General features: G+C 37.1%; 2 protein-coding genes and 1 long non-coding RNA gene across 3 annotated transcripts; 2 read left to right on the top strand and 1 right to left on the bottom strand.

Moving 5' to 3' along the window:
- The first annotated feature begins 825 nt into the window (after positions 1-825).
- On the top strand, positions 826-1,945 carry LOC141903388 (equistatin-like). The gene is made up of 4 exons (XM_074791504.1): positions 826-1,135; positions 1,226-1,349; positions 1,530-1,606; positions 1,755-1,945. The coding sequence occupies exons 1-4, from the start codon at positions 1,084-1,086 to the stop codon at positions 1,943-1,945; spliced, it is 444 nt and encodes a 147-aa protein (XP_074647605.1). The 5' UTR covers positions 826-1,083.
- A 7,220-nt stretch (positions 1,946-9,165) lies between these two features.
- LOC141904769 (uncharacterized) lies at positions 9,166-9,710 on the top strand. The gene is made up of 3 exons (XR_012619201.1): positions 9,166-9,213; positions 9,307-9,487; positions 9,592-9,710. It is a non-coding gene; the product is annotated as an uncharacterized LOC141904769 (long non-coding RNA).
- Positions 9,711-15,551: 5,841 nt separating this feature from the next.
- LOC141903385 (equistatin-like) lies at positions 15,552-16,448 on the bottom strand. Its single transcript, XM_074791500.1, has 4 exons — positions 16,397-16,448; positions 16,183-16,306; positions 15,916-15,992; positions 15,552-15,742 (listed from the first exon to the last, which is right to left on the bottom strand). Exons 1-4 carry the CDS (start codon positions 16,446-16,448, stop codon positions 15,552-15,554), a joined length of 444 nt encoding a protein of 147 aa, XP_074647601.1.
- Between the last annotated feature and the right edge of the window lie 333 nt (positions 16,449-16,781).

Here is a 16,781-nt window from a genome sequence, read left to right as displayed (position 1 = left end):
TATTTGCGAGAATGGCTGGTAAGGTTATACATTTATGTGTAATACATTTTAGTAGTGTGGATATGTTTTAGATGATGGTAGAGCATATATTTGAAAGGATTATCTCCCTGATGACATACGGAAAACATGATATCTGGCAAAGTCTGTAGAGTTCGAAGGAATTTTGTTTTACGAATGATGATAATCCCGTGCCCTTACACAACTAACAGAAAAGACTAACAGATATTCAGAATATAAATGGCCTGGTGAAACGACAGTTAGACGAACTTTTCAAGTAGATGATCGCTGTTTCTATTCGACTTTCATCGGTAACCCTTAATCAAAAAGATCGAGGATCAGCAGCGTTGGCAGCACAGTTAGAAAATGAACCTAGAGAATCTGCAAACCGATTAGAGAATCCGTAAAATAAAGGAACATACGATAGGGAAATAAAAGATATCAAAATACATAATTTTTTTCATGACATCAAATCATACATTAGAACATTGAACATCGCTCTACACTTGAATTTGAGCAATCTGGAGATATGACAAAAGTACGGAAGCGATAAGGGGGCCTCGAGTGGTCGCGTTCAAACTCAACAAGTCGTCATATTCATGTCGATATATCGCGATATATCGCGTCAAGTCGACTTGAATATGTCGCTATATCGTGACGTTTTGACGACATATTTCGTTTTCTCGACCATTTTCAAGTCGACATATTCATGACGACTTGAAACTCAGTCGTCATATTACTGGCGTCCTCATCTTACATTTACACATGTCTTCAAATGACGGCTTGTCCCGTGGAAAATGGGCAAAAAAGCGAAATTTGTCGTGAAAACGTCACGATATGTCGACATATTCATGTCGACTTGACGCGATATATCGCGATATATCGACATAAATATGGCGACTTGCCGAGTTTGAACGCGACATCTCGAGGCCCTTTATCGCTTCCGTACAAAAGGCACTTACGAGTTGTAGATATCTTGAAAGGGAATCTCAATATTGCTGGGGAATTTCAGCAGATGTGACCTAGCCACAATTTGTATTTAAATGCCACCACGCATTGTGTGCGTCAATTGGAAACGAAACCATCATGATGAAAATCGTTCTTTTGATCGTCGCGTCTGTAGCTGTTGCGAACGCTGGTAAGTGCTAACATTCAGCTATTTGTAGCTACATGTGTATTTTGATATTACAAATTACGAATCTGGAGATTCTTCCTATCAATTACACAGGTAACTGTAAGCAAGATAGAGATGCTAAACTGGAAGAGCTGAAGAAAAGACCTCTGTTGGGCGCTTTTATTCCGCAATGCGACGCCGATGGAACGTACGCTCGTGTTCAATATTTCGGTGCTGCGTAAGTACTCTTGGGAAAGATTCATATTTGAATTTTTTAAGAATGTTTGATTAACTCGACTAACTTATATAAATGCAATATAAATATAACTGCTTGCTGCTAGAATTTCATTAACAGCAGATTCTGTTCTTTACATCCAAATAAAGTGTTGTCAATTCTTTTTTTTGTAAATTTTTCAAGGACCTATTGCGCAGCTAAGGATGGTCATTGGATCAGTGGCTATATGGCACGCCGAGCTAACCCCGATGTAGACTGCAGTAAGTAACTCGAAGCTAGAAAAATTAAACGTATGCGGTATATGTAATGTGATATTCAAACCGAAGAAGTGAATTCATTTGAACCCAAATACTGATGTTTTGAACATTTAATGCAGATATGTGATACATTTTGCATGATCTGTTTCAGATTGTGCAAGAGACCAATATGAATATCAACAACTCGGAATGATGGGTAAATTGTTTGCCTGTGAAAAGAATGGAAACTACAAGTCAGTACAGTGTTCCGGTTCGGTGTGTTTCTGCGTCGACAGAAAGGGTCTCCAACTTGCAGGAACTGATACAGTGAAAATTGGCGAAACTGATCGCCTGAATTGTTAATTAGCTTGTGAATTAATCATGCAAGTTTTCTTGCTGAGAAACTTTTGTATCAAATTGAATGTATTGCTTTATTAGTTTATATTACTCAGAAAATGCTTTTTGGATAAGGACGTTCTTTACCCCGCACCCTTTACCGGACAACCGTGTTCGAAAATAAGCTTTATGCTTCTAAACGGTGCCCATATCGTCGCAGGGACACAGCGGATAGACTCGATTGCTGACTGTTAAGGATCACATCATATCATCTCAAGACATCACAGAGGAAGTTTTGTAAAGTTTTTTGTTGGACTTGTGAACAGCTTTTGATACGGCCGATCATTCGATTCTCCTCCGCAGACTGCTCGCTCGAATTGGCCATTTTTGAAAGTATATTACAGTGGTTTAATTCGTTTCTAGATGGAAATTAGATTCTAATTGCGGATAGGAAACATCTGCTTGAATTCCCCACCAATATTAAGATTTCCCTTTCGATAAGGTAAAACTCGTAAGTGCCTTTTTGGCATATACCCAATGGGTCAATTTGATACCACTGATATCTAAGAAATCATCTGCACAAACCTTACATTCCTGGTATTATAGAATCTTTGAAAGTCTTTTATCGAGTAAGTTTATCAATTCAAGCACAATTCTAATAAGCCTCACTCCCCCCATCCATTGATGAGTGTTTAAAAAGTTTTTAAAGTGGAGACGTATATCAGTGACCATCAGTCGGGCGAAAAAAAGCTCATTGACTAATGGCTACATGAAGGCACTGACCGTACCACATCGACGCTTGGGTGACTTCAAGCATATACTTAACTTTTCTATAAGTACATGTCTACAGATTTGAATTAATTTTGGCCAGCTACATCTGAACGCGGTGGAGCGTTCCACATTCGGCGCTTGTTGGCATCATTTTTAATTAGCCACACGCTTCTAAATCTACGTCCCTCTGGTGAGTGAGAGATGTATCTGTTTTAAATATGGATTGTGTGTATTGGGATCGAAAGATGAAGAAAGCACATTGACTGATGGGCACGTGAGTAGTACGTGCAAGTTTGAGTCAGCTCAAAATATCACTTTTCGTATGACTTACGTTTGTATGTGTAGAAAACGAGAAAAATGTGCCCAGCTGCATCTGACGGATTTAGATGAAATCTCCTGTTATTTCATGAAACGAGGTTTAAGTAATTTCACGCCAGCTTGTCGGAAGTTAGGATTCGTTATGCTATAGATAACGAAATTGGCGCACGAATCGACTACGGTCATCAGAATTCCGACTTTTCTGACAACCATTGCAAACCTGTAATTTTCTATTCTTATTCCTTGCCCTAAAAGTCGATCAAGAAGAAAAATGGATTCGCAAACAATAAAAACGGAAACAACTGTGACAACCATCCGCATCACTCGTTGTTCTTTCGTGCCTGATATTGTCCGGTTTTTCAACGTTGATAACATTGTACTGCGTTTTCTCCTCTTCATAAGTAAGTTTATAATCAATGCTGCATTTGTTATGCATAACGATGCGAGTGGAATTAGAACGGCTATAACGTATTCAGTCCATCTAAAGATTTTCTGACTGCAATTGAATAGGAAGGCACGAACCTGACGACTCTTTATGAGTGGAACCCCTCTGTTTACTGTTATAGTTGGTCCGTATTTCCCGCATGGCTTTATAAACACAAAGCGCCCCCTGGGAACTAGTTGGGGTATATAAATCGTTACTGCAAAAAGGTGTATGAAAGTTAAGATAAAATTGACAACTTTTCTTGACCAAAATATTCGGGATTTTAGCGGGAACATTACCATCATCAACCTTTCAAAACTCAACAACAAAACACACCAGTTACGAGTCAGAAGGAATACATAATATCCCCCATGTGAAACCTTGATGAAAGCTTTTCCAAATGACCAGTCGTCCAAACGAAAAACAATGTCGCCCAAAAGCCGATAAATATGGGCTGCCCTCATTGGGTACATGATGAGCACAAATAGTGAGTAGAGCATATCATTGATAGACACGACTTTAACCAGATAATATGAGCGGTTTTTCATTCTGTCCAAAACGATGATAGTCAAAGCATTTGAAACTATGCCTATGATTGCGGCCGGTGAATAGAGATAGATGTAGATAAAGACGCTGAACTGATAGTCCCATCTGATAGGTTTCAGCCGCCATTTGTCACAATCTGTAAGTTTAATAAGGCTTATCGTTGTATTTTGCATTGTTTTCGGTCACGGTTTTCTACGCAAGCGAACGATCTGAGTTGAAAGATCTACTCGGTGTGGTTGGAATAGGCTGGTACCGACCAATCACAATGCTATTCTAAGCACGCTCACTAGCAAATTGAATGCATTACTCGGTGTGCCGACCATTTGATAAATGAAAATCCGCAGAATACAATTTCAAAGATCCAAACCATTAAGCAAACTGCGAAAGGAAGGAATCAACGCGTCGAGTCACGTGGTATCAAATTCAACAAACATGCGTGTAACGTTGCGATGCGAAGCAAACATATACATATAATATTATATCATCTGCAAGGAGAATAAAGCTTGATGATAAAGAAGTTTCCGGTTTCTAGGCGCCATTTTGTGGCGGTCCCTCGAGGTCCCTATTGTTGCGATAATTTGCGCTCAATTTTAAAACATAAGTTTAGATTGAATATCATATAGTTCTGCAGTCCCTTGCTCGACGAAATCAATTTACACACCATTTGAAAGGAAATGAAATGCAGATATTTGATGGCGATTCTTGGAATTTTTGAACGCAACAATTGAGAACAGTGACGATGTGAAACCAAGGACCGCATATCTTAACCGTGCGTAAAAGAAATCGCAATATTTATTAGTTTCAAAATATCTAAGTATCTCTTAAAGCTATATTTCCAATTTTCACAGAGGTAAAAGAGGGTTATTTGCAGTTAAAGCCTGCGTTGAATTTTTTAAAATATCTTTCCTGACGACTGATCTGTACCCGCTTGAGTTTGAGATTACGCGCAAAAGGGGTCTCCCACTGCGCACCGCCATTTCACTGAACATTGAGATTTGTGAAAAGAAATCACAAAAATAAGATTTTATACTGGTTTGTAATTATCACTATTGCTTCTGATGGTTATATATAACCTTTATTTTCGTATGGTTGAAAATGGACTTTATGTGTTTTGAAGAATTCGAGTTTTGTAGCGTTGGGAAATTAAAGGATTTCTTGTAAGAGTGGGGACTTTCTGTGTTGGGTGCAAATGTGGCCTAGTTGAGAACCTAATTTGCGTGTCAACCGATTGTACCACTCATGGTTGGACACTAGAAAAAAAATCTAAGTTTTTATATATTTTTGAATATGGGGCGCAGCTGAAAGTTGCCAAACTGGACGTTGACCCCCTAAAACAGAATATCAAATGGGGGACAGATATGAACCCCTTTAAATATTATATTGCAATTTTATATCAGTAAGGTTTTCTGGTCGATGTTTCCCAGCAAGAAGGTTGAGATTCATTAAATTCATCGTATGATCGAAGAATTAGGGATTACCAGAGAGAGATATGTGTTAAATATGTCCTAAGCGTTTAAATTGACTGGCACATTTCACCATCGACTCTAAAACGTTTGATTTCACCGAACACAAAATCGGCGCTAGGCTGGACGGGCTGTATACGACAATTCTTCAACTGGGCCGTTCACACTTCAATAGCGGGACAAACCGGATCCCGAAACCAGATTAACGAATTGCCCCCGCCAAAATACGGTACAAAGAAGATATGGATTATCATCTCAAAATATCCCCATGGAAAATGTGAAGAAATCAAATTGCATTTAAAAAGTTCTTGTCGCAAATCTCAATGTTCAGTGAAATTGCAATGCGCAGTGGGAGACCCCTTTTGCGCGTAATCTCAAACTCAAGCGGGTACAGATCAGTCGTCAGGTAAGATATTCAAAAGATTTTAACGCAGGCTTAAACTGCAAATAACCCTCTTTAACCTCTGTGAAAATTGGAAATATAGCTTTAAGAGATACTTAGATATTTTAAAATTAATAAGTATTGCGATTTCTTTTACGCACGGTCTTTATATGCGGTCCTTGGTTTCACATCGTCACTGTTCTCAATTGTTGCGTTCAAAAATTCCAAGAATCGCCAGCAAATATCTGCATTTCATTTCCTTTAAAATGGTGTGTAAATTGATTTCGTCGAGCAAGGGACTGCAGAACTATATGATATTCAATCTAAACTTATGTTTTAAAAATGAGCGCAAATTATCGCAACAATGGGGACCTTGCGGGACCGCCACAAAATGGCGCCTAGAAACTGGAAACTTCTTTATTCCTCAACTGGGCCGTTCACACTTCAATAGCGGGACAAACCGGATCCCGAAACCAGATTAACGAATTGCTCCCGCCAAAATACGGTACAAAGAAGATATGGATTATCATCTCAAAATATCCCCATGGAAAATGTGAAGAAATCAAATTGCATTTAAAAATTTCTTGTCGCAAATCTCAATGTTCAGTGAAATTGCAATGCGCAGTGGGAGACCCCTTTTGCGCGTAATCTCAAACTCAAGCGGGTACAGATCAGTCGTCAGGAAAGATATTTTAAAAAATTCAACGCAGGCTTTAACTGCAAATAACCCTCTTTTACCTCTGGGAAAATTGGAAATATAGCTTTAAGAGATACTTAGATATTTTAAAATTAATAAATATTGCGATTTCTTTTACGCACGGTTAAGATATGCGGTCCTTGGTTTCACATCTTCACTGTTCTCAATTGTTGCGTTCAAAAATTCCAAGAATCGCCATCAAATATCTGCATTTCATTTCCTTTAAAATGGAGTGTAAATTGATTTCGTCGAGCAAGGGACTGCAGAACTATATGATATTCAATCTAAACTCATCGCAACAATGGGGGGACCTCGCGGGACCGCCACAAAATGGCGCCTAGAAACTGGAAACTTCTTTATTTGAGGACACCAATCGATGCCATTTCTGTGTTATAAGGATAAAGTGGCCTGCAGCCTTGGGGAACGCCAATCGCTCAATATCAAACATTTCAAAAAAGGCATTAAATCGATATCCTCTGTAAATCGTTAATAAATTCTCGAATAATGTCGGTCACACCCCAAATCCGAAGAAATATCCAAATGAACTCTATGTTTATTACTGCGCATGAATAGAATCGAACATGTTTGTGATGAAAGCTTCCATCGTTTCACACGAACAGCTTACACACTCGTTTTAGATTTTCATCCACTGAACGCAGGTGGAGACTGAACAAAATCCGCTTTTCTATTAGATTATTGTTGAGAATTTCGTTCAAGCAGTTATTGATGAGTGAGATACTTATTCGAAACCTAGGATTTAAAACAGGTGGGGCCAATTTACACTGCTCTCCCAAAATGTTCTGTAAATTTCAATCGCTCTCGAGTTTGCTAATATCATAGAACAGTATACATAAAATGACTCATTTCAATAACAATTCTATGTAGCAGCAGAATGGCTCGGTTTGAAATCGTTATCGTTTGCATAATTTATCTTCAGTTCTGTCTATTTTATTCCTCAAACGGACATCTACCGGAAAATAATGATGAGAACGTAACTATAAAGTTCATTCTGATATTTTCATGAAGATGCACTAGATGCTTGCATGGCCTGGTTGTTCATATATAAGCGCGCAAAAGAGTAATCCAAACCGGAAATTAAATGTTTCCATCCTCAAAAAAAAAATATATATATATATATATATATATGTATATTTTTTTTTTATTGATGAGTGAGATCCTTATTCGAAACCTAGGATTTAAAACAGGTGGGGCCAATTTACACTGCTCTCCCAAAATGTTCTGTAAATATATATATATATATTTTATATATATATATATATATATATATATATATATATATATATATATATATATATATATATATATATATATATATATATATATATATATATATATATATATATATATATAATAAACCATTTCATTCCTTTATCGAAATGTTTTACTTGCTTTCAGGAATCTGTAGAAGTCCCCTCTGGATCCAGCGGTAAATCATCTTAGGGGTTAGAAATATGATACGATACAAAATTCGTATCGCATTTTTACTGATTCATTTTCTTCCATTCAAACTCAATGTAAATGCGCTCAGTTTTTCATGTGGGGCGTCATTTTGGGTGGGGTTTATCGGGACATTATCAGGCTAGCTGTCTATTAGCATGTATCAATGTTGTGCTGCAGTTTTTAATATGAATATGAATTGAACAGTAAAAAGTATTTCTGTAACTGTATTTTTTGCAGCATTAGAAGCATGTATTAACCTGAGCCCACATTGTGAAAATTGGGAAAAATCTGGCGATTGCGTCTCTGATCGAGCTTTCATGCGTAGGTATTGTAAGATATCGTGTAATATCTGCACTCCGGAACAAATTACGAAATGTAAGTTATTTTGAGGTATTTTTCTGTTTAACGTCGATACCCTTTGCAATATTATCAGAGAACATTATTGTGTATTCTTAGGGAACTCATTGGGTCCAGATAACAAGAAATGCATCGATTACACTATCGAATGTGCGACCTTCGCTCGGAAAAATTACTGTACCGTATTTCCAGAATTCATGTGGAAGATTTGCAAGGAGTCGTGTGGAGTCTGTGGAAAACCAGCAGTTCCGGTTGATGCAACCTATGATAAACGTACGTAAAATAATGATTACTCGACGAAATACTTTGCAGGCATATTTTGATTATAAATTCCATGTATAGATCGAACTGGTGAACCTACTGATGAATCTGAATGTCAAAAAATCACCGATGTACCACAAGAATACAGAAATTTATCATTCGCTGCAATACCGACATTTTATTCGAAGTTTTTACACGCGTACAATATACCTATCATTGGTAAGTTGTGAAGTTGTTTATGTAGATTAAAATCATCAAATAGTTTCGAAACTAAATAGACAATTTTAGATTATATATACATCAGGTGTCTTAATCGGACTCGTTTCTTTACAACTTTGCAGCTTCGCACAACGTAAGGGATTACAGTCTGAGAAGAGCTTGCTACTTGGCTCGTTATTTGCTCGCCGGACGAAATGGAATCCGCCGTAATTACTACAAAAATCACGGTCGTTTCGTTGTATTGGGGATGGAAGAGAAAATTTATCATGTTCCAGAGTACACAGGCTCATCTGACCCGTTCAACAATAGATTGTCGCATGGTGGCCTAGGCCCAACCCCACAAAAACCTATAAGTATAGTTTGGGAGAATACTGTAGCATGTATCAAACCAGACAGGTTAGTTTTATCAGTGTATCAGTTATCAAACAATCTACTGACATTGAATCGATAAATTTGAATATTCTATCATATCTCGTGGAAATATTACAGTTATTGGAACCAAGATGTTGGAATCCATGAGTTCGCACATGGTGTACACGTACTCGGTCTGAGGGGATTCAAGGAATATCGATTAGAACAAGAATTGAGGGGACTTTTCGTGAAATTCAATCAGTCAGCTGAAAGGCGTCTATTGAGAGGCTATGCACTGAAAAATAGATACGAGTTTTTTGTAAGTGAATAACAATGATTACCGGGTTACATGTAACTGCTATACAAAACATTTATTACTAAATGAGATTGAAGTAGTAACACAGAATTCGTTTTTATTTCTAGGCGACTGCAGTTCAGGTTTATATCGGAGACTATACAACATTACCCGTTAAAACCCGAAAGTCATTAAAAGAACAAATACCTTACGTATACAAGTTTCTGCAAAAGATTTTCCCTTGTGGCAACCGATTTATCAAAAGATGTCAGCTTCAGAAAGTACACGAAAAAAACAACAAGTATGCGCGCTGGCCAAAATATAGAAACGTTTCTTTCCCTGAAATGGAATGTAAGGATAAAACGATGTGTTTAAACTAACATAGCAAATTGATTTTACTTTAAGCTCTTCATCGATAAACTGTCATCTCATTTCAGATCTGATGAAAACTCAAAAGTTTCTCCTCGGCTGCAGTGATGGATGTATGTTTAAATCGTATCGTGATTACTTACAATGTTTGTTGACTAACAATTAATCACATGTTTTTATACTCTTACATCTTCCAGTGAAATTTAACTGTGAAAGTAAAACTATTGGTCAGAAATATAAAGACAAATCTGACCCGTGTTTATACTATCAATGTGATCAGAAAAATCAATCACAGCGTCTCATGTATGTCTGCGACAAACAGATCATGTACCGAACCAACAAAAATCGCAGCAGTACAATTCTCACTCACTACATGACGACCTGGTACGATCCATCAACGGGAAAATGTAACCGAGCCCAGAGTCCATGCAGCCCGTTATCAGAGGCAAATACTGACAAGAATTCCATCATCGACGCCGGTGTTGTTGAAGAGGTCTCGGCCGGCTTATACAAAGACCCGCTTTACATCATTCCTGACCCGAATTCCAATGATGAAAATCAACTACAGGAAAAAACCGAAGGAGCAATGATTTCAGATCTAATCGAATTGTGAAATGTGCAGAAACTCGCCTTCAATGCTTTAGAGGATGATATAGTATGTACACACGAATAAATAAATGTTTATCTCATATTTTGTTATATTAAATTGTGACGACTTGGACCTAAGCACAGGATTGAATTTTTCACAAATCTTAAAATTATAGAATCTTCTTCTATAACATCGAAAACCCCCGACTCCATTTTGTATTTCTATTCGCAGTAAACAGAGATGATATATCTATAAAAAAAAATACATCCAGAGATCAACATTTTCAACATTCCTCTAATTAATGGTTTAATCACTAAGAATGACACGACGAATGGATCACTATGGCTGTGTTGTACGACGAAAGTTCCAAATTCGTCATATGTTTGTTTTACTCTCAAGTATCATTACGATCCCCAACATTGTGTACTTAAACTTCACCTGAACACGGATTTCATTTAAAAGATTTGTGACAAACGCATCACAAGCATGATTTAGTTATGGATTTTGATTAACATATTATCTGTGGTAAGAATTTAATTATATGCATAATTTCCATCCAATCACTGATATTGACAACGCTGATATACATGTAGTAGGATCCACTGCAAGTATCATATTACCACTATTTATCATGATTGTTTTTCATTTCTCGTGATTGTTTTCACTACGAACGTTTATAGTTTGTAGTAATAACAGAAGTAATAGCAATATTCACGAGACATTTTATTCTCTTACAGAATACAAATATTCACTGCGCTTCGGAATCATATAAAACATCATAGAATTTGACTAAAACAATTCCATCTCGCTAAAGCATTACGAAACTTTGAAACGGGATTTTAAAAAGGAATCGAAGTTTCGCCTACATCGAAGTTATTTCGAATCTTCGATAAAGCCGAACGGATTGCTTTTTATATCTCTCGTAGGGAATTCCATAAAGTAGGCAAAGGTAGCTAATAAATGTTTGTTTTATCACTGTATTATCATTTCAATGCCATCATCAATTATGATTCGATATTTGTTTTTCTACCATTATCATTATATTGATGTATTGTTATCTTTCTGTCCTTTCATTCATCATTATTCGATTTACATATAAAATATTTCATACATTTTCAGATGATTATATTTATTCAAATCGTATCATTTCACATGGAAACACGTACAAAACAATTTGTCAGAAATTAGAGCTGACTCGAATGATTGGCAGTTTCTAGATCTCATTATCACCAGTTGAGAGACGGGGATTACACTCAGTTCGGTCGGGAAAGCGTCGTTTTAGAATTATCTGAAGTTGAAATAACGGATTATACCGACCAGCTGGACCGAAAATTCACTTATTTGAGCTGAAAAACAGATTAGATTTCAACAGATTCAGTTTCTAGATCTCATTATCACCAGTTGAGAGACGGGGATTACACTCAGTTCGGTCGGGAAAGCGTTGTTTTAGAATTATCTGAAGTTGAAATAACGGATTATACCAACCAGCTGGACCGAAAATTCACTTATTTGAGCTGAATAACACATTAGATTTGTAACTCTTCGTAGCACGAAGAATATGCATTTTATTGTATAGTTGAATAGTTTTACAAGATGGTAGGAATAGCTGTTTTGCTCATTTTTGTCAATCTATTCATATTTTCGAATGGTGATCTTCCAATCGAATCTAACGATGAAAAGGTAAGCAAAACTTTAGATTTGTTGAATGGTGTGTATAGTCTGTCCTTAGATTTAGCAAGCTACCTTTAGGCTTCAATGTTTGAAAGCTTCCAGGCATATTCAAATTATATGTAGCTATATTCAAAATATATGTAGCTACATTGCGTTAACAGCTGGACATGAACTTAAACTGTGGTGCGTATAGATTTAGCCAAAACTAAGAAAGGTAATTTTTTCCTTCAGGTGATTCATATATCTGTCGGTGAAACCAACGACTCGAGGCAAAGACGGGCAGGCAATGATTTTCTAAATATAGAGCGTTTATTAAGATATTCATAATATACCTGGTTCTCATAGGAGTAATTATTTTCTAGGTGAAGGTCAGTGTATAGATACCAAGCCCCAGTGTGAACAATGGGCAAGCGTTGGCGAATGTGACAGAAAATACATCCGCAAAATCCGCACTAAATGTAAAATATCCTGCAATGTTTGCTCGAGTGAGGATATTGAGAAATGTACGCGTTCATTACTATTCATGATCCAAATGATTGATTACGATTATTACATCTAAACACGATCTCAATCAAACAAGCTCAATAGATTTTGGTAAACTCTTCTTTGCTAACAGGGAAGTCATGGGGCCCGGATCACAAGGAATGCGTTGATCATTATTCGGGATGTGCGAGCTTTGCTAAGAAAAATTACTGCAATGTACACCCAGAATACATGTGGAAGGTTTGCAAGGAGTCGTGTGGAGTCTGCGGAAAACCAGCAGTTCCGGTTGAAGCCGACGAATGTACGTAAGGATAGCGACAGAGTGAATTAGAGATTTTCCAACAAACGTCTTTGTCAACATGTTACATGTCGCAAGAGTACGGTAAATGGGGGTTAACTAGAAATAGCTTATCAATGCGGTGTATAACTATTTTAAGATCGAACTGGTGAACCTACTGGTGAATCCGAATGTCAAAAAATCACCGATGTACCACAAGAATACAGAAATTTATCATTCGCTGCAATACCGACATTTTATTCGAAGTTTTTACACGCGTACAATATACCTATCATTGGTAAGTTGAGAGTAATCATTTTATTATAGGTATATCATATCTCCGACCCTTGGGTGAAACATTTCTGAATTGAAAAATATGAACGAAGTATATGAATTAATTTGATTATTCAATTCAAACTAACAGTAGCTTATAAAGCAATAAATTGCATAAATGGCTTGTTGGATTTTGCAGCTTCGCACAATGTAAGGGATTACAGTCTGAGAAGAGCTTGCTACTTGGCTCGTTATTTGCTCGCCGGACATAGTGGTATCCGCCGTAATTACTACAAAAATCACGGTCGCTTCGTTGTGTTGGGGATGGTAGAGAAAATTTATCATGTTCCGGGGTACACAGGCTTATCTGAGTCGTACAACAGTAGATTGTCGTATGGTGGCCTAGGCCCAACCCCACACAAACCTATAAGTATAGTTTGGGAGAACACTGTAGCATGTATCAAACCAGACAAGTAAGTCAATAACTATGTTATCAATCTCAGTGCATGTATGTCGTTCAATTGTACTTTCCAATGCTGTTCTCTTGCCGGAAATAGGACTTCGATACAGATTTCAAATATTACATTGGCAGTTATTGGGATCAAGATATTGGAATCCATGAGTTCGCACATGGTGTACAAGTACTCGGAATGAGGGGTTTCAAGGAATATCTATTAGAACAAGAATTGAAACAACTTTTTGCCGGATTCGAGTATTCAGCCGAAAAGTTTTCTATGGGTACTTACGCACGGACAGATGACCGTGAATTTTTCGTAAGTTTGTTAATATCAAAAAGAAACATCAAACGTTTAATGATTCATTTTGCAATTTTATCAATAAGAACTTATCGATAAAACGTAGAATGAAGAAGTGAAGATAAAAAACATAGAATCATTGAATATACTTTTGATTTGTAGGCGACTGCAGTTCAGGCTTTCATCGGAGACTTTTCGGATCGTCGTACCGTTCATACTCGACAGTCAATGAAGAAAAACTTACCAAAAGTACACGCATTCCTGCAAAAGATTTTCCCTTGCGGCAACCGATTTATCAAACGATGCCAACTGCAGGAGGTGCACGAAAAAGAAAACAAGTATGCGCGCTGGCCAAAATACAGAAACGTTTCTTTCCCTGAAATGGAATGTAAGTTAAACTCATATGATATAATATATCATGTCATTCTCATATAAATGATTTTGTCGTTGTACAACACAGCAAACAGAATCTTTCAAACTGTTCGTTGTTAAACTGTGTTTTCATTTTCAGATCTTATGAAAAATCAAAACTTTCTTCTAGATTGTAATGAGAGATGTACGTAAATTAATCATATTCAGATCATATTCAGATATGCAATGATATTTCTCCGAGTTGAAATGATCAAATATAAACGTTTATTATTTGTAGTGAAATTCAAATGCAAAGATAAAATCGTCGGTAAGAAATATAAAGACAAATCTGACAGGTGTTTATACTTTGAATGTGATGATCAAAACCAGGCCTATCACCGAATGCATGTCTGCGACAAACGGATCATGTACCGAACCAACAAAAATCGCAGCAGTACAATTCTCACTCACTACATGACGACCTGGTACGATCCAGCAACAAAAAAATGTAACCGAGCCCAGAGTCCATGCAGCCCGTTATCAGAAGGAAATACTGACGAGAATTCCATCATCGACGCTGGAGTTATTGAAGAGGTGGATTGGAGATACAAAGAGCCGGTTTACGTCATTCCTGACCCGAATTCTGATGATGAAAATCAATTGTTATAGGAGAAAACCTCTTAATCTTTGATCTAATCGAATAATGAATTGAGCGGAAACTCGCAATCGATATTCTAAAATGATAATAGATTAATCATCCAATGATATCAATTATCAATCAAAAATAAATCTAAAAATCTAACAATTTGGTTCGATCGTTTTTTAGCGCAGTCTCAAAGTCTTTCTTTTATACTGAAATATAGTTCAGATATTGATCTCATCAATATTCGAGAAGCTTTATCCATACATATTCGGTGTAGCTTGGACTTTTACCATCGCTTCACAAATAGCAAGAATCAGGAAAGGCTCGGACAAGACTTGGCTACTACATAACATCTAAGAAAATTAACGAAGAAATCTAATGGGAATTCGCATATTTTTCGTCGATGATCTACCTGTGTTGGTCAACGGATTTGTTAGGGCTGAACATTGCACACGATTATAGGATCTGTCTCAGAGTTCGTGCGGTCTTCCAATCTAAAGGAAGTACAAACGAAATACCACCATCGACGACAGTGTTATCGATGAAATGTTTCCTACCAATTATCCGGATGCGGAAAAATCAAGTTCTTCTGGTATCCGAAGTAAAAAATTGATGAAGCGATATTTTGATACAAATGTTTCTCAGCAAGAAACCTGCATGATTTATTAACAAGCTAATTAACAATTCAGGCGATCAGTTTCGCCAATTTTCACTGTATCAGTTCCTGCTAGTTGGAGACCCTTGTTGTCGACGCAGAAACACACCGAACCGGAACACTGTACTGACTTGTAGTTTCCACTCTGTTCACAGGAAAACAATTTACCTACGATTCCGAGTTGTTTATATTCATATTGGTCTCTTGCACAATCTGAAACAGATCATGCATTTATAAGTGTTGAATGTATCACATTCTATCAAAATAAGATGGCTCAAACTCTAATCTTCGATTCCAAATGAATTCAATTCTTCGGTTTAGAAATCTGCCAGGTGCCATCAGGTTCGAATTCCTGCCGAGGGAAGATCAGAAAAGCTTTAACTTACTGCAGTCTACATCACGGTTAGCTCGATTTGCCGTATAGTCGCCGATCCTTTGACCATCCTTGGCTGCGCAATAGGTCCTTGAAAAATTTGCAAAAAAGAACTGACAAAACTGCAATTGATTACATTTTGTTGTTTACGGTGTGTCATGTAAGAAACAGAATCTGCTGTAAATGAATATATTCCGGTAGAAAGCAGTTATACAAACATTGATACATTGATCTCATGTTTAAAATTCAAATAGAAATCTTTCCCTGCAGCACTACTTACGTCGCACCCATATATTGAACACGAGCGTACGTTCCATCGGCGTCGCATTGCGGAATAAAAGCGCCAAACAGAGGTTTTTTCTTCAGCTCTTCCAGTTTAGCATCTCGAACTTGCTTACAGTTACCTGTGTAATTGATAGGAAGAATCTCCAGATTCGTAATTTGTAATATCAAAATACACATGTAGCTACAAATAGCTGAATGTTAGCACTTACCAGCGTTCGCAACAGCTACAGACGCGACGATCAAAAGAACGATTTTCATCATGATGGTTTCGTTACCAATTGACGCACACAATTCGTGGTGGCATTTAAATACAAATTGTGGCTAGTCGCATCTGCTGAAATTCCCCAGCAATAATGAGATTTCCCTTTCAAGATAACTACAACTCATAAGTGCCTTTTTGGCATATCCCCAATGGGAGGAATGATACAATATCCATGTACTATCTAATTGTCGGAAATTTCGTAAGCGCAAAATACAATTGAATTCTCACTGGTAAATAATACTAATTGTATAGAATTAACCACCATCACCGCGGAAGAAAAATGAGATAAGCCGTTAGAACGTAAGATATGGATTTTGTAGGTTGGCACTTAA

Source organism: Tubulanus polymorphus, chromosome 4, assembly GCF_964204645.1.
Source record: "Tubulanus polymorphus chromosome 4, tnTubPoly1.2, whole genome shotgun sequence".
In the NCBI taxonomy this organism is placed as follows: Eukaryota; Metazoa; Nemertea; class Palaeonemertea; order Tubulaniformes; family Tubulanidae; genus Tubulanus; species Tubulanus polymorphus.
This window is presented reverse-complemented; position numbering and strand designations above follow the sequence as displayed.